Source organism: Salvelinus alpinus, chromosome 33, assembly GCF_045679555.1.
Source record: "Salvelinus alpinus chromosome 33, SLU_Salpinus.1, whole genome shotgun sequence".
Taxonomy (NCBI): Eukaryota; Metazoa; Chordata; class Actinopteri; order Salmoniformes; family Salmonidae; genus Salvelinus; species Salvelinus alpinus.
In genome coordinates, this window is record NC_092118.1 from 22,786,236 (window position 1) to 22,805,349 (window position 19,114).

Genomic DNA, 19,114 nt, shown 5'->3' on the forward strand with positions numbered 1-19,114 from the left:
AAAATTGTATTATTGATTGTACATTTGTTTATTCCATGTGAAACTCTGTGTTGTTGTTTGTGTCGCACTGCTTTGCTTTATCTTGGCCAAGTCGCAGTTGTAAATGAGAACTTGTTCTCAACTGGCCTACCTGGTTAAATAAAGGTGAAATAAAAAAATAAAAAAACTCCTGGCTGTACCCTACCTCAGCCACTGACAAAACACATGCCTGCATCTCAAAAGACTCTACGTGGTCAATCCAATGTCTGCAGTGGCCGTACAGCATTTATACTTCTTGCCTTAGCTGAGCAGATCAGAGCTGTTGTCAAGGAAGTTGTTTACAGGACCTCCCGTCCTCCCCTTCCGTCAACCAATGTCAATGCGGAGCTATACAGAGCCCTTCGCATTGTTATAACATTTGGAGAGACGCATGGCAATGCGCATTTTGGTCTCTGCATCCCTCCACAGGTCGCTGCAATTGCTTCACGCCATCCATTCCACGTCTCCGACCACATTATTTGATCAAGCATAAATTGGCTTTGAGCCTACATTGTAGAGTAGCATGAGAGAGTGGTTATATCACTGTAGCACATTCAGAGATTGATTTATAGCCATTCATCTAAAATAATTAATATATTTTAAACAAAAAACACTTTCTGTTTGTCATAAATGGACAAGATTTAACGAGTTCAGGAAGCCAAGCTAGATGGGGGCAGACGTTTTGATAAAGAGAGACCTTTAGAAAATATACACATTTTCTCTAACACGCAACATACAAATATGTATTTTACAGTTATAAAGAAGGTGACATCTTATACAGTGGGGAGAACAAGTATTTGATACACTGCCGATTTTGCAGGTTTTCCTACTTACAAAGCATGTAGAGTTCTGTCATTTTTATCATAGGTACACTTCAACTGTGAGAGACAGAATCTAAAATAAAAATCCAGAAAATCACATTGTATGATTTTTAAGTAATTAATTTGCATTTTATTGCATGACATAAGTATTTGATACATCAGAAAAGCAGAACTTAATATTTGGTACAGAAACCTTTGTTTGCAATTACAGAGATCATACGTTTCCTGTAGTTCTTGACCAGGTTTGCACACACTGCAGCAGGGATTTTGGCCCACTCCTCCATACAGACCTTCTCCAGATCCTTCAGGTTTCGGGGCTGTCGCTGGGCAATACGGACTTTCAGCTCCCTCCAAAGATTATCTATTGGGTTCAGGTCTGGAGACTGGCTAGGCCACTCCAGGACCTTGAGATGCTTCTTACGGAGCCACTCCTTAGTTGCCCTGGCTGTGTGTTTCGGGTCGCTGTCATGCTGGAAGACCCAGCCACGACCCATCTTCAATGCTCTTACTGAGGGAAGGAGGTTGTTGGCCAAGATCTCGCGATACATGGCCCCATCCATCCTCCCCTCAATACGGCGCAGTCGTCCTGTCCCCTTTGCAGAAAAGCATCCCCAAAGAATGATGTTTCCACCTCCATGGTTCACGGTTGGGATGATGTTCTTGGGGTTGTACTCATCCTTCTTCTTCCTCCAAACACGGCGAGTGGAGTTTAGACCAAAAAGCTCTATTTTTGTCTCATCAGACCACATGACCTTCTCCCATTCCTCCTCTGGATCATCCAGATGGTCATTGGCAAACTTCAGACGGGCCTTTACATGCGCTGGGTTGAGCAGGGGACCTTGCGTGCGCTGCAGGATTTTAATCCATGACGGCGTAGTGTGTTACTAATGGTTTTCTTTGAGACTGTGGTCCCAGCTCTCTTCAGGTCATTGACTAGGTTCTGCCGTGTAGTTCTGGGCTGATCCCTCACCTTCCTCATGATCATTGATGCCCCACGAGGTGAGATCTTGCATGGAACCCCAGACCGAGGGTGATTGACCTTCATCTTGAACTTCTTCCATTTTCTAATAATTGCGCCAACAGTTGTTGCCTTCTCACCAAGCTGCTTGCCTATTGTCCTGTAGCCCATCCCAGCCTTGTGCAGGTCTACAATTTTATCCCTGATGTCCTTACACAGCTCTCTGGTCTTGGCTATTGTGGAGAGGTTGGAGTCTGTTTGATTGAGTGTGTGAACAGGTGTCTTTTATACAGGTAACGAGTTCAAACAGGTCCAGTTAATACAGGTAATGAGTGGAGAACAGGAGGGCTTCTTAAAGAAAAACTAACAGGTCTGTGAGAGCCGGAATTCTTACTGGTTGGTAGGTGATCAAATACTTATGTCATGCAATAAAATGCTAATTAATTACTTAAAAATCATACAATGTGATTTTCTGGATTTTTGTTTTAGATTCCGTCTCTCACAGTTGAAGTGTACATATGATAAAAATTACAGACCTCTACATGCTTTGTAAGTAGGAAAACATGCAAAATCGGCAGTGTATCAAATACTTGTTCTCCCCACTGTAGTTAGTCATTTTATTTGATTATGCAAAGCATATAAGTCAAGTCTTATTCTTACAGTTTTGTTGAATAGGAAATACATCATAAAATATTTTATATTTTTATCATATTTGTACTATTTACTTGAGCTTGTGTCCTCAAAAGTGACTACACCTCAGCAATTTATAATTATTTTTTACCAGAAAGTTGAGATTTGAACCTTTCTTGGAGTATGCAGCATTACTAGTTATTGTTTATGGCCCTCTCATGATAAACAATTACTTTTGGGGATTACGTAGATTACATTTTGTTACATTTAACTGGTTAAATCTGCTTCAATCAGTGTAGATGAAGGGAAGGAGGATTGTGTATGTATGCCATTTAGAGGGTGAATGGGCAAGACAAAAGTTTACTCACAGACATTATTTTAACAGTTTTCGAAACTTCAGAGTGTTTTCTATCCAATGCTACCAATTATATGCATATCCTAGCTTCTGGGCCTGAGTAACAGGCAGTTCACTTTGGGCACGTCAGTCATCCGAACTTCTGAATACTGCCCCCTAGCCATAATAAGTTAAAACTCGTTTTTCAACCACTCCACACATTTCTTGTTAACAAACTATAGTTTTGGCAAGTCGGTTAGGACATCCACTTTGTGCATGACACAAGTAATTTTTCCAACAATTGTTTACAGACAGATTATTTCACTTATAATTCACTGTATCACAATTCCAGTGGGTCAGAAGTTTACATTGACTAAGTTGACTGTGCCTTCAAACAGATTGAAAAATTCCAGAAAATGATGTCATGGCTTTAGAAGCCTTCTGATAGGCTAATTGACATAATTTGAGTCAATTGGAGGTTTACATGTGGATGTATTTCAAGGCATACCTTCAAACTCAGTGCCTCTTTGCTTGACATCATGGGAAAATCAAAAGAAATCAGCCAAGACCTCAGAAAAAAATGGTAGACCTCCACAAGTCTGGTTCATCCTTGGGAGCAATTTCCAAACGCCTGAAGGTGCCATGTTCATCTGTACAAACAATAGTACGCAAGTATAAACACCATGGGACCACGCAGCCGTCATACTGCTCAGGAAGGAGACGTGTTCTGCCTCATAGAGATGAACGTACTTTGGTGCGAAAAGTGCAAATAAATCCCAGAACAACAGCAATGGCCCTGGTGAAGATGCTGGAGGAAACAGGTACAAAAGTATCTACTATATCCACAGTAAAACGAGTCCTATATCGACATAACCTGAAAGGCCGCTCAGCAAGGAAGAAGCCACTGCTCCAAAACCGCCCCAAAAAAGTCAGACTACGGTTTGCAACTGCACATGGGGACAAAGATCGCACTTTTTGGAGAAATGTCCTCTGGTCTGATGAAACAAAAATAGAACTGTTTGGCCATAATGACCATCGTTACGTTTGAAGGAAAAAGGGGGAGGCTTGCAAGCCGAAGAACACCATCCCAACCCTAAAGCACGGGGGTGGCAGCATCATGCTGTGGGGGTGCTATCCTGCAGGAGGGACTGGTGCATTTCACAAAATAGATGGCATCATGAGGAAGGAAAATGATGTGGATACATTGAAGCAACATCTCAAAACATCAGTCAGGAAGTTAAAGCTTGGTCGCAAATGGGTCTTCCAAATGGACAATGACCCTAAGCATCCTTCCAAAGTTGTGGCAAAACGACTTAAGGACAACAAAGTCAAGGTATTGGAGTGGCCATCACAAAGCCCTGACTTCAATCCCATAGAACATGTGTGGGCATCGTCATCAAGCTCGAGACCCTGGGTCTCGACCCCGCCCTGTGCAACTGGGTCCTGGACTTCCTGACGGGCCGCCCCCAGGTGGTGAGGGTAGGTAACAACATCTCCACCCCGCTGATCCTCAACACTGGGGCCCCACAAGGGTGCGTTCTGAGCCCTCTCCTGTACTCCCTGTTCACCCACGACTGCGTGGCCATGCACGCCTTCAACTCAATCATCAAGTTTGCGGACGACACTACAGTGGTAGGCTTGATTACCAACAACGACGAGACGGTCTACAGGGAGGAGGTGAGGGCCCTCGGAGTGTGGTGTCAGGAAAATAACCTCACACTCAACGTCAACAAAACAAAGGAGATGATTGTGGACTTCAGGAAACAGCAGAGGGAGCACCCCCCTATCCACATCGACAGTAGTGGAGAAGGTGGAAAGTTTTAAGTTCCTCGATGTACACATCACGGACAAACTGAATTGGTCCACCCACACAGACAGCGTTGTGAAGAAGGCGCAGCAGCGCCTCTTCAACCTCAGGAGGCTGAAGAAATTCAGCTTGTCACCAAAAGCACTCACAAACTTCTACAGATGCACAATCGAGAGCATCCTGTCGGGCTGTATCACCGCCTGGTACGGCAACTGCTCCGCCCACAACCGTAAGGCTCTCCAGAGGGTAGTGAGGTCTGCACAACGCATCACCGGGGGCAAACTACCTGCCCTCCAGGACACCTACACCACCCGATGTCACAGGAAGGCCATAAAGATCATCAAGGACAACAACCACCCGAGCCACTGCCTGTTCACCCCGCTATCATCCAGAAGGCGAGGTCAGTACAGGTGCATCAAAGCAGGGACCGAGAGACTGAAAAACAGCTTCTATCTCAAGGCCATCAGACTGTTAAACAGCCACCACTAACATTTAGTGGCCGCTGCCAACATACTGACTCAACTCCAGCCACTTTAATAATGGGAATTGATGGATGATGGATGTAAAAATGTATCACTAGCCACTTTAAACAATGCCACTTAATATAATGTTTACATACCCTACATTACTCATCTCATATGTATAGACTGTACACTATACCATCTACTGCATCTTGCCATCTTTATGTAATACATGTATCACTAGCCACTTTAAACTATGCCACTTTATGTTTACATACCCTACATTACTCATCTCATATGTATATACTGTACACTATACCATCTACTGCATCTTGCCTATGCCGTTCTGTACCATCACTCATTCATATATCTTTATGTACATATTCTTTATCCCTTTACACTTGTGTGTATAAGGTAGTAGTTGTGGAATTGTTAGGTTAGATTACTTGTTGGTTATTACTGCATTGTCGGAACTAGAAGCACAAGCATTTCGCTACACTCGCATTAACATCTGCTAACCATGTGTATGTGACAATTAAAATTTGATTTGATTTACTATTATTCTGACATTTCACATTCTTAAAATAAAGTGGTGATCCTAACTGACCTAAAACAGGAAATTTTTCCTGGATTAAATGTATTTGGAATTGGGAAAAACTGAGTTTAAATGTATTTTGCTAAGGTGTATGTAAACTTCCGACTTCAACTGTATAGCACATTATATGCTTCCTAGCATTGGGAGGAAGTGTATGATGAATGACATTAATTGGAAGGTGCAAATGAGAGATTGTGAGACCTAGTGGCAAAGGAAACGAGACAGTCTTATTTATGCGTTGGATTTTCAACCAGTGTTTATGGCATTATGTTGCAGCATTTTCTGTTGTGATTATATGATACACTGTATGACAATGACCCGACAGTCCTCTGCTCTGGATGGCTGACTGTCTGGTACACACAGTGGTTATTAACTGTGTGTAGCATACCAGACAGAACTGTGGTGATGATAGTACTGTTTATCTGCTACAGCTGTTCAGTGTCATGTAGTGTCAGTATTTAGTCACATGGTGATGGTTCTTCCCATTATTTAAAATCAAGTGTAGCCTGAAATTTGTAGCCACACAACTGTAATAGAATAATTTATCATGGTTTTGTATACTTATCTGAAATTGCCCTATTTTCCCACCATGATAATGCCAATCAACTAAGTAGGACTACACCATAAATAAGTCATTTCACTGATGGTATCTCATTCATGTGGCCACAGTTAGACTCTCATAACTTATTTTAATGTGATTTTAATGTGTGGCACCCATTGTGTTTGGGATTCTGAGATATTTTGTGTCGATCAGACTATGACATCTGTTCTGCTGTTGTCACTTCTGGAAAATTCAAATACCCTCTTCAAAATACCCGTTACGTAATATCATGAATTGTCAGCATCTCTGCTAAGAAAATGTGGTCTACGTGACTGTTTAGTTCCTTATTTGATTAATCCTGTTAATTGTGTAAGGCCAGCAGTTTTTAAAGTGTGACGTGACCAGGGAAAAACTCAGGGTCCATCCTTGGGAGCCTTAGCCTAGTATTTTGGGGGTTTTGTCTGGTGGTCTGGAAAAACTCTAGGCCAGGGATCATCAACTAGATTCAGCCGCGGGCCGTTTTCTTCTTGAGCGGTGCCGGAACATAGACTGCAAATTGACTGCAAGAAGCCCAAGCAGATATAATATTTGACTAAAACATAATTATTTCAAACCTTGCTTGCATATGATCTCTCTATTATGCGTGAAAATAAATGTGAGTCATTCAGCAGACACTCTTATCCAGAGCTATTAGGCTAAAGTGCCTTGCTTAAGGGCACACACATCATTTTCACCTAGTTGGGTCGGTGATTCGAACCAGCAATCTTTCAGTTATTGACCCAGCGCTCTTAACCGCTAGGCTACCTTCCACCCAGATTTCTCAAATAAAAATCACTTGAAGCGGACCGCCAGTTGGGGAACCCTGCTCTAGGCTCTAGTGATACCATTTTCATCCGTTTGCTATGGCTCACTGAGTAAGAAAGGATTTCAAACAAGTGTCTTGCTTTACCATATAGTTTACAAAAGTTTGACCAAATAGAGTAATATTTTATATGAAAAAAGTATGTGCTTTGACAGTCCCTCATTGCGCCAGTCTCCTCCCCTTACTTACTGCTTTTGACGACGTCATTCCCTATTTAACCACTGCGCAACGCTCACGATTATCAGTTTGCAGACGAGAGTAATGGTTACCTGCTTCAACAGTGCTTGAACGGCAACCTTCTACTCTTTCGAAGCAATTCATTTTTTTATTAAATTCATCCCTTTTAAGAACCAAATTAGATCAAGCTATCCATAACATTACGGAACATCGTTGATACGAACAATTCGAATCACTCACACCACCACTTCGGACCAGAAAAAACACAAGGTAAGACAAATAACATATAGCTAAGAATAAATAAGTTACTAAACTAACGTTAGCTGGTTGGCATAATAGTTGGAAGATTGATGTAACTTAACGTAGTTAGCTAGCCACTGCCGCCCAAGGCCGTACTAGTGAGGGTGGCGACCTAACTACGTTAGGTAACAAGCTACGCTACCTACTGTAGCCAGCTAGCTAACGTTAAACGTTAACAAGCTTGCGACGATGTGAAATGCGTTATAACGTTGGCGTAATAACGCGGAGTAATTTTACAATTCTAAAATAGTTACTAGTAGCTAAAGGTGTCAATGTTATAATGGCTGTGTTTTTCGATGTCATGGTGTTTTACGTCATGTCCTTGTTTTGCCAAATAATGGCAAAAAGCAGCTATTTTTCAGTGATCGTCTCCTTGATTTGCCGTTGCGTCGTCACAGCACCAATTTAACTCGCTGCGGACCCAGACGTAGCGTTTTCTTTATCTCCTACGCACACCGCGCCCTTTGTTCTTCTCTGCCTGTATGCGCGCGGTTGCTGTGACTTCTGTTTCAGTGAGCGCTCCTCGTTTGCGGCAGAATTAAGTGGAGAAAGTCGCTAAAACTACCAACTAAACATTGACAGTCTGAACTCGCTAAATATTGTAAAGACCCTGGGTTTATAAGCGCGGAAATCGACTCTGCCGCTTGAGCATGCTTTTGCGGCACAGTCGATAGCGCGCCGGACTTCGGGCTAGAAGGTCGAGCGTTCGAGATCCGCTCCCTGTCTGTTTCGTTACACTGGTGTCGGAAGTGATCGGATTTCGCATCCACGACAGTTTGTGTGCTTGGCCGGTGAGCGCGTTCCTGTAAGACGTAAAGTCGCAAGCTAGCGCGAGGACGCGCTCTTTGAAAGGAGGGAGTAGTGTAACGACCCTGGGTTTATAAGCGCGGAAATCGACTCTGCCGCTTGAGCATGCTTTTGCGGCACAGTCGATAGCGCGCCGGGCTAGGAGGTCGAGGGTTCGAGATCTGCTCCCTGCCTGTTTCATTACAATATTAATTGGCAACAGTGATGGACTTGGTCGGTCAAGTGCGCCGATCTATTATATTGGCAAGATGGTGATTTTAACAATGGAAATGCATGCCTTCAGAAGCGAGATGCATCTAGCCAATCTTTTGTAAAAAATATAATTTCCCTCAACAACCTAAACATTTTATATTCGCTCAAATAAACTTCACCTATCAAAATAGCAAATCTGTTTTTTTAAACTTATTTAATTGGGAAAGTCAGTTAAGGCCAAACCTGAGGCACTGAGATGCAGTGTCTTTGACCACTGCACAACGTTTTTTTTTTTTTAAGACCTATGTAACAACAATATAATGCCAAACATTTATTTTACTGTCAAAATTGACTACAGTGTAAATAGGATAATTTGTCAGTCGGGTCAAAATGAGTTTTGTGAACTTGTGACTGCATCCCAACATAAATTAAGGTTGGTTTTGTATCAAGCCTGGCCACACCTGGCAGCTCGCATGTAATCATCAATTCGGAGTGCAGTTGCATGCAACCGTTCTAAATGTTGGTTTACTTTGGATATCCCTACAGGGCTAGTTGGGGACCATCGTTAAGTTGGTGTTGGGACTGTTTCCACATTTCAATGACTTAACCTCAAACTAACTAAAATGTACACATATTGAAAGCATTTCATGAGAACTAAAAGGTGTGCCGATGAAAATGTTGTCCCCATTTACACTAATTTATAGATGTTCCGAAGTAGCCCCAGAGGTTTATCCAAAGACCAACCAAAATAATAATTAGGTACTCTTCCCACCTATCAAACCACACCCTGGAACCAATTCTTGTTTGAGTTCAGTCATAGCCGCTAGCATTTCTTAGTGAACCAAATCCAAAAACAAGGCTATATCAGGAAGTGCAGTCGCCCTTAAAGCAGACCATCTGCTTAATCTGCGTGTACATATTTTGGGCGGCGTCGACCCTCTTGCTTCCTCTCTGGGTGCGATGCGCATAGATAAGGTCAGAGTATCTAGCTAAATAGAGGAATATATTTGTTTCACTATTTAGTGGCAGCTGGATTTGCAATGACAACGACCTGCCCATCGTGTTGAAATGCGTCAGTTGTGTTTTGATGTTAGTTGCACACTGGCACTGCGTGTGTGGAGAGGTGCACGCTTCATAAAGTCCAAATACTTGCAAGACTCATGCTCTTAGCCAACTAAAGGGCTACAGTGACGCATCTCTCATAACCAAACAAACCATTTATCTATTGCATGGACTATGACCTGATGGCACCAACTTTCTGTAACGTTATACTATGTCTGACTCTTCAATAATTCAATCTTCACTTTGGCATCAGGGCTCTCATGCTGTTTTAAAAGTGCCTGAATTCATTGAACCAAAGTGTGCCCTCCTTTCCTCTTTTGACAGTTAATGTATTTCAATTTCAGAAACATGCCTTCTGTGAGACAGAACTTCCATCAGGACTGTGAGGCTGCCATCAACCGGCAGATCAACCTGGAGCTGTACGCTTCCTATGTCTACCTGTCCATGGTAAGAGCAAGAGACTGGAATGGAGATGTAGTAGGGAAGAAGGGTTTGGCAAGCATGGTCAAGGACACTACTAGTATGACAAATTGAATGACTGTTGATTAGATTACAGGTACACGGAGTCATGCGGTGTAAAAAGTTTACACCCCATGATGGTGCAGATGGGTGTGTTCAACAGTCTGGCCTCTGGGTTCCCATTTTAATACTAGGGCTGGGCGGTATGGCCTAAATCATTTTTGTTTTCAACCTTGTGAGTGATTCACTATTTTATTTAGTTATCATACATTCTGAATAAGATTTGTTGTAAAATTCACTGCATTTCAGAAGTCAGCAATAATCTCATGAATTCAGGCTTGTGAAATTATATCTAGCTAAATATAAGCCTTCCACAACTGTAAGACTCACTAATATTTTAATCAAAGTAGTTTAAAGTGCTTTCTTGCAGTAATCACTGATAACAGGGGAGGCTAGCATGTTTATGCCTCTAACTTTCTCACTTACTATTCACGATTCATTCAGCACTATCTGTAATCATGGAAGTGTAGATGTGTTTAACATTCTATTCTTATTTAGTGACTCCAAAATTATGCATTATTTACCATTCATTTCTATTGGATGCAAAATAATCTGAAACAAACAGCAAATGCATCCAACAAATTTGTGTAGTCACAAGCTTGATGTAGTCATTGTGCACTAGGAATATGGGACCAAATACGTAAACTTTAATACTTGTTAATTTGTCTCAGTCCAACCATTTTAGGGGAACAAAAGTGTTATGTTTAAAAAGTGCTCTACTTTCTAAACGGATTACCTGACATGGGTGAAAATACCCTTAAATTAAAGCTGACAGTCTGCACTTGAACCTCAGTCATTGTATCATTTCAAGTGCTGGAGTACAGATCCAAAACAACAAAATAGCCTGATAGCCAGCCACTACTTATGTCAAGATGGTCAATTTGATATTGGGCTTTTGATTCGGCAAGCAAAGTTAAGGTCTTGTGATCAGCTTTATATGATAGAACTGGAACCAGCCAGGTAGCTTTGAACTAAAGGTCTTTCTTTACTCTCTTGTCTCTCCGTCTCAGGCGTATTACTTTGATCGTGATGACCAGGCCCTGCACAACTTTGCCAAGTTTTTCAAGAACCAGTCCCACGAAGAGCGTGAGCACGCTGAGAAGCTGATGAAAGTTCAGAACCAGAGGGGAGGGAGAATCTTCCTGCAGGACATCAAGGTGATTGTGTGTGCGTCCATGTTTTGCCTGTTAGGAAATGCATGCTTTCAACAGGAGTTTAGTGGTAGTGCCCATCTAGGGAGGGCCAACGGGAGATTCAGGGTGTGGACCACTTATCTCTCAGACATTTAAACCGCTGACCGTCATTAAAACTGTCATGGATAAATGTACGGTTGCAATGAGAGAACATTAAACAGCAGAGAAAGACAGACTTTGCTTACAGAGTAACGCAATGAGGGGTTAAGAAAACAGACCAAACAGATATTTTAAACTTGACTGATTGGCTACCTAGCTGCTTAATAAGAATGTGTACTCCAGTTTGTCTGACATAAGCCAGTGGGTGGGGGGTGGTATAGAAGCACTGCTGCTCTAACAGCATATGTATGGCTTGTTCCAGAAACCAGAGAAGGATGAGTGGGGTAGTGGTGTGGAGGCCCTTGAGAGTGCCCTGCAGCTGGAGAAGAGTGTGAACCAGTCCCTGCTGGACCTGCACAAGGTCTGCTCTGAACACAATGACCCACATGTGAGTATATGAAGACAAGAACTATACAAAGGCAAAATACCATGTTATTTTAACTGCAAGGTCTGAATATTTTAAATCTGAATCTAATCCACCCACATTTCACATGTACACTTTCGTCAGTTCCAAGTCCAGTGGGTCACATTAAGGTTTTACTACTCTGGGTTGTAAAAAAAAAAACTTTTCCTCTAGGGTCTAGAACAGGGGTGGGCAAACTTTTTGACTCGCGAGCCACAATGGGTTCTAAAATTTGACAGAGGGGCCGGGCCAGGAGCATTTGGAGGGAGTGTTTGGGCCGGATATACTAAAGCATTAAATGTAGTGTGTGCAAACCTCATAGCACAGTAAGAACACTACAACCCAATTTATTAACTGTCTTTCAAATGTGAAAAATAGCCCTTATCAGTTAATAAATTTGTCTCAAGGAATATGCAAGATATGGCATTTACATACTATTTCGCAGATACCGGGATGAGGAAATGTAAATAGATTAAAATAACATACGCACTGTGATTTATCAAGATTGCGTCTGTTTTTAATAAGTTTCAATCGAAGGTGCAAAGTTAAAGAAATCAACATTTATTGAAAAATGGAATCACTTTCAACATTCAAAACATATTATTACACAACGAAATACTCAAGCTCAATAATATCTACTTGTGTTAAACTCCGCAAAATCATGGATGGATTGTCCTGACCGCGCGCTCTACAAACTCGCCACGGACGCCCTCGCCTTCACGCGCAAACAGTACACGTGTATCGTTGCCAAGCACACAGACATAGGCTGTATTAAATATCCTACCTGCAGCTGAAAATTTAAATTTAAATTAAGAGCGATGTGCGGCGTGTTAATAAAGCTACTGTACCGCTGCTGTGCGTAAATGCGCATTGCTCTTAATTAAAAGACGCACTTCCAAACTTTCCATATGCATTTTTTCATAACACAGCAGAAAAACTCACCATTTCAGTGGGAACAGTGTTGTTGGTCTCCCTTTTTTGCCAGTGCATCAAAGTCTGGAGTTAGTTTTGTTGTGGCAATTCTCAGGACAGATCTGAGGTGTTGGTCAGTTAACTTGGATCTGTGATGGGCTTTGTTGATTTTCATGACGCTAAACGTCTGCTCACACACGTAGGTCGAGCCAAACAACACCAGCATCTTCTGCGCCGTCCTCCGGAGGTTTGGAAACGCGGTCTCGTTAAGTGAAGCGTAAAAGTCATTCAGTTTAAGAGACTTGAACTTCTCCTTTGAGACGGAGTCAGACTGAAGATCGATCAGTTCCAATTGCAGCTCCTGCGGTGCTGATTCGGGGTCTTGTGACAGGGGACAGGACACCAGTTGAAGTGACTTGTCAATTTTTTCAAAATCACAGAACCGACGGCAAAATTCTCTGTGCAGATCGTCCAGTGATTTGCAGTATTTCTTCGCATTTCGGGCGGCCTCTTTCTGCACGGCTAGTGTGGGGAAATGTGCGAAAGATTTGTTTGACATTTGCCTGGAGAATAAAACCAGCTTGGATTTGAAGGCTCTCACATTTGTGTACATGTCGTGCGCAAACTGATCTTTCCCCTGTAGCTTCACGTTCAGCTCATTCATGTGTGAAAATATGTCCACAGCAAACGCAAAGTCACAAAGCCAGTTTGTGTCGCTCAGCTCGGGGAATTCTTCGGATTTCCCCATTAAATTAAAAAATGAGCGAATCTCGTCTTTGAGCTCCCACGTAATGAACTGACGATGATTAAGTCCCCTTGCTCGTATGAAGTTAACAAGTTTTACAACTGGATCCACGACGTGATTAAGCTGCAATACAGACTTACACAGAGACTCCTGATGAATGATGCAGTGAAGTAAAATAACATCCTGGTCAGGGTTTTCTTCTTTCACTTTATCCTGGATTCTTTTCAGCAGCCCGATGTTTTTTCCAGTTAAATTTGGCGATCCATCCGTGGTGACATTGGCAAGTTTACTCCAAGGTAGCTTCATTCTCTCGATGACAGCAGACACCTGTTCATATAAGTCCTCTCCTCGCGTTTTCCCTTTCAGTGATTCCATGCTCAAAAGCTCCTCCGTTATCTCAAAACTGTCGTTTATCCCTCGGATAAAAATTAGGAGCTGAGCAGTGTCTTTTATGTCGTTACTTTCATCCAGTGCTAGTGAATATAACTTAAAGGACTCCGCCTTTTTGTTTAACTCGCTGACTATATCTTCGTCAATCAGTTCCACGCGGCGAGTCACTGTCCTGCGTGCTAAACTGATTTTTTCAAACTTGGCTTTGCTCTCCGGACACAAGAGACCTGCTGTCTCTACCATGCACTCTTTCAAAAACTCGCCTTCGGAGAAAGGCTTGCTAGCCTTTGCTAATTTGAATGCCAGCAAATAACTTGCCTTGGTAGTTGACTCTTGAATTGCAGTTTGTCGGTGAAAAAAGTTCTGTTGACTCTGTAAATTAGCTGCCAACCTCTGAGCAGTAGCCGCCCGTTCTTGTGTTGACTGCTTGCTAGCATAGTTTGCATGCTTCGTGGCAAAGTGACGGCTGATATTGTACTCTTTGAAAACCGCAACAGCTTCTTGGCATATCAGACATACAGCCGTTGATCGGACTTCAGTGAAGAAGTATTTTGTTGTCCACTCCTTATTAAACACTCGGCATTCGCTGTCCACTTTCCTTCTCTTTGGTCCGCTCATTTTCACAGAAGGGCTTAATGGTGACGTGAAACGAAGTGAAAATTAAAGTGAAATAAAGAGAAATACGCGCCACTCCAACAACGGTCAATGTGTTTTGAGTGCGCCATCTATTGGGGAAACGTGGGCATTGCAGGGAAAGGGGAAAAAAAGGAGGTTTTTACTATAATTTGGACAAGTTCGGCGGGCCGGATTAAAAAGCCTAACGGGCCGTATGTGGCCCGCGGGCCGTAGTTTGCCCATGTCTGGTCTAGAAGAACACTAGAGATTATTCATTCCTGTTCTGTTTGAGGCATCACTCCACTGAGTTTTGCTTAACTGTTTTTCCTTGCGCTCTTGTTGTCCTTTTCTCTCTTTCTCAGATGTGTGACTTCATTGAGACACACTACCTGGACGAGCAGGTGAAGTCTATAAAGGAGCTGGGTGACTGGGTGACCAACCTCCGCCGCATGGGTGCCCCCCAGAACGGCATGGCCGAGTACCTGTTTGACAAACACACTTTGGGGAAGGAGCGCGAATAGATAGACCCTCCATTTTCATTCTGTCTTGCTTGATAGATCTGACTAGTCTGTTTTTTCTGTCAGGGACTGGCATCAATAAAGTTTATCCTTGAATCCTTAGTTTGTGCTATGCTTCAACCTCCAGTTCCTATAAGCCATTTCCCCAAGCCAGTAGCCCTTTTCCTCTCTTCAAATTGACTGTCTTGTCTGCTTTTGGTTTGACGGCAGTTGTCATCAAACGAAATAAATAAAACCCTCTGGATTCTGATTTCTGCATAAGTGTATATAAAGATTAGCCTAACTGGTCTCATCATTCAGACAGTAAAAAAAACACTGATCAAAACTGGTCTGACACAAAATGGATGTAATAAGGGCCATTCAAGAAGTTTGAAGAGCTAGTGGAAGCTTGAGAATTGAGTGACTGTAAATTTATTAACATGGCACTGATATTTATAATAAAATATTTAAACAAACTATAGCAAATGCAGCTGATCGGCAAACCGTGCCAATATATCCTCTGAGCACCAGCCTCGAGTGCATTATCACTTTTATACAACGGGTTACCAACATATTCAAATAATGGTTGACATTTTAATAACATTATTTTGATTAATTTAATCAAGATTTCAGCCTTGCACGATTTATAGTCCCAACGCACATCTAAGGTTGCTACCCAAGCCAGCTGGTCATTCGTTCTATCGGTTCGGTTGCCAGTGACGCGACTCCGTTAAGTCTTTTTGTTCTGTATCTACGGACGCGACCCAGTCGTTCATACTAAATGTTCCATTGCCATACTGGCTGGCAGCATTCTTATCCCTTGCTTTCTAGCTAGCCAGCTACGGCTAACTTACAGTGAAACCAGAATAAAAGCTAACTGGCGGCGTTTGTTTGAGCTGTTTTCTATTGACATTTTATTTGGTTTCATCCATAACGAGCTAATGATGCGCAATTTCCCCTGGCATAGCTCTTTCGCAAGGACACTGTTGTCTGAGGAGCTAGTGTCAAAGGTTGCGTCAATCAAATCTGGTATCAGGATATAATGTGAGTCACTGATTATACTATAATTATCTTTATTTAACACAAATGGTAAATGCAATTTTCGTATATACGGGTTCACTGTATCACCACGCAGGGTAAAGCAGAGAACTGACTGAAATAGTACAGACATCTTCTTTTATACTGTTCCAGAGTTAGTTCCAACTTTAGAGTTGGCCTGTCACAGTAGAGGCTTAGCGTGGTTTTAAACTTGCTAGCCTATCGGTGGTGTCCAGTCACAGCACTCAGGATTGAAATGTCCGGAATGGTGCTTGTGAAGATTGAGCTGGTTTGTTGGTTTCTACTCATTCCTCCGTTCCTGTTTTCTTGTTATTCAGCATTTTCCCTACACATTCCTCAGTTCCTGTTTTCTTGTTATTCAGCATTTTTCTATCTTGTCTCAACCTTGTGGTTTGCACAGTCGACACCCTAGATTAACAACAGCTTTTCTGCATTCACACTATGTTTTGTGATTAACATGTCCTACTTCTATAAGGCATATATTTATGTTAAAAGAGAACAAAACCATCCTTTACACTAGCCAACAACACAGCTAACAAAATCACTTCACACTGAAGCTGGAAAGACTGCAAACTAGCTGCATTTCATTTTGTTTGACCTGTTTTCTATTGACATTTCTTTGTATATGTTCTGTTAATTACTGATGTCCCCTTGAAGAATGGAGCACCCTTGATCATGCGCAGTTTTCAGTTATTCTGGTACTAACTCGTTTTAGTAAATGTGAAGCTCCAGTTCCATTTCTTGTATTCAGAGTCTTATTATATAAATAAGTAATAAGAGCTAAGACACTACAATGGCGACGAGGATGATTACCTGCAGTGTGCATCACGAAAGCTCGTAGGAAGAGAGGAAGATTTTGACCCTGTAGCACAACAGCTAGCAAGCAGTGACGAGAACGAGGCGGCAGATCAAAGACCCGTGGAGCCGGAGGTAAAGAGAATGGCTAGCATCGGGAAAATAGATGTGTTGGATGACACGCAAGAAAACTGGGCAACTTACATTGACGACTGGAACAGTACTTCATTGCAAACGACATTGCTGATAACAAGAGAGTACCAGCGTTGTTGAGTGTAATTGGCCCAAAAACGTACAGTTTGCTAAGAGATCTGACTGCCCCTCTGAAGCCCTCAAATAAAACATTCACAGAGATTGTGGAGATAATGCAAAATCACCTATCACCTAAACCACTCCTCATCGCGGAACGTTTTCGTTTCCACAAGAGAGATCAGAATGAGGGGGAGGGTGTTCGTACATATGTAGCAGAGTACATATGTAGCAGAGTTGAAGAAACTGTCTGAACATTGCCAGTTTGGAGAGAACCTAAATGACACATTAAGGGATAGATTTGTTTGTGGACTGAAACATGAACACATCAAAAATGTTTTCTCACAGAATCAGATCTCACGTTTGCAAAGGCTGTTGAAATTGCTGTGACTATGGAAATCGCGACTAAAGATGCATTTGAGTTGCAAAGTAAAAGATATACTGACCTATCACAAACTTCCCTGCACAAGTTTTCACGCAGCCGACAGCGCCCCCGTGTGGCCGAAAAATGCAACAGGTGTGACAGAGATGGTCACAGAGCAGAGGACTGCCGTTTCAAAGACGAAATTTGTCACAAATGCAGTAGAAGGGGGCACATTCAAAGAGCATGCAGAGCAAAATTCAGTCACAACAGGAAAACTGAGAAAATTAAAGGGTCTGTGAATGCACTAGCAGAGAAAAGTGGCAGTGATTCAGATGAACGATTAATTGGTACAATGGAGTTAAACACAGTGACTTCTCCCAGAAGTAGCATAATATGGGTGACACCAGATATCGAAGGCAAACCTCTCAAAATGGAGCTGGACACAGGATCTGCAGTGTCTATAATTTCCACTACTGTCTACAATGAGCACTTCAAGGCTATCAAGCTGAAGAACACAAATGTGTTGCTGAAGACCTACTCAGGAGAGAGACTGAGCCCAATGGGGGCGTTGCAGGTCAGAGTGCATTATTTGGCAGGGAATGGCTTTCAAAAATAAAGCTGAACTGGTGTGACTTGAAAATGCTCCACACGTTCCAGTCCAAAGAGAAAGGCACAGACCAAACAAACCAAAACTTGTGGAAGAAATACAACACAGTGTTCAGTGATCAGATGAGAACAGTAAAAGGCTTCACAGCAAAACTTGTACTAAGAGATGACGCAACCCCAAAATTCTGCAAAGCCAGATCTGTTTCATACTCCCTGAGACCAAAGGTGGAAGCGGAAATCGATCGCTTGCAGGATACAGGGATCCTGACGAAAGTGGACAGAAGCGAATGGGCCACACCCATAGTTCCTATTGTGAAGAAAGACGGGTCTGTTAGAATGTGTGGGGACTTCAAGGTAACTGTGAATTCAATGTTGCATGTGGACCAATACCCTCTGCCACGTCTGGATGACATCTTTGCTGCACTAGCTGTTGGGAAACACATTCAGTAAAATCGATCTGAAACAGGCTTACCTGCAGCTACCGGTTGAAGAGAGCTCCAAACAGTACCTGACAATAAACACACACAAAGGTCTATACAGGTATAACCGCCTGGTTTTTGGCATTGCATCGGCCCCAGCCATTTGGCAACGAACGACTGACCAGATTTTGCAAGGAATCCCAGGAACCCAGTGTATCCTGGATGACATGATCATAACAGGACGCACTGACAAATGAGCACCTGGCTAACTTGGAAGAGGTCCTGAAAAGACTGAAAGAGTATGGACTACAGGCAAACATACAGAAGTGTGAGTTCTTCAAAGACAAGATTGTCTTCTGTGGACATGAAATCGACCGCAATGGATTGCACAAAACACAGGACAAAATCGAGGCAGTGGTACAGGCACCACGACCACAAAATATCACAGAAGTGAGATCTTTTGCGGGACTGATCAATTACTACAGAAGATTCCTCCCAAACCTTTCAGCAGTACTCCAGCCTCTAAATCAGCTCCTGGAAAAGAATAGGACATGGCGGTGGACAGAACAGTGTGAAAATGCATTTCTTGAGGCAAGAAATGTTCAATTTCTTGTAATCAGAGTCTTTCTTATTATATAAATAAGTAATAAGAGCTAAGACACTACAGTATATATCCATACAAAT

General features: G+C 42.4%; 1 protein-coding gene across 1 annotated transcript; it reads left to right on the plus strand.

Annotated features, from left to right (window-relative positions):
- Nucleotides 1–7,185: 7,185 nt before the first annotated feature.
- On the plus strand, nt 7,186–15,209 carry LOC139563355 (ferritin, heavy subunit-like). Its single transcript, XM_071382008.1, has 5 exons — nt 7,186–7,474; nt 9,910–10,012; nt 11,095–11,241; nt 11,639–11,764; nt 14,804–15,209. Exons 2-5 carry the CDS (start codon nt 9,914–9,916, stop codon nt 14,960–14,962), a joined length of 531 nt encoding a protein of 176 aa, XP_071238109.1. The 5' UTR covers nt 7,186–7,474; nt 9,910–9,913; the 3' UTR covers nt 14,963–15,209.
- Nucleotides 15,210–19,114: the final 3,905 nt, after the last annotated feature.

What these genes read in the sequence shown, in the direction of transcription:
- LOC139563355 (XM_071382008.1), top strand. Translation starts at nt 9,914, where the DNA reads ATGCCTTCTGTGAGACAGAACTTCCATCAGGACTGTGAGGCTGCCATC. An exon ending in TCTTCCTGCAGGACATCAAG is followed by an intron (nt 11,242 to 11,638) that starts GTGATTGTGTGT and finishes GGCTTGTTCCAG; the next exon opens with AAACCAGAGAAGGATGAGTG. An exon ending in CTGAACACAATGACCCACAT is followed by an intron (nt 11,765 to 14,803) that starts GTGAGTATATGA and finishes TCTCTTTCTCAG; the next exon opens with ATGTGTGACTTCATTGAGAC.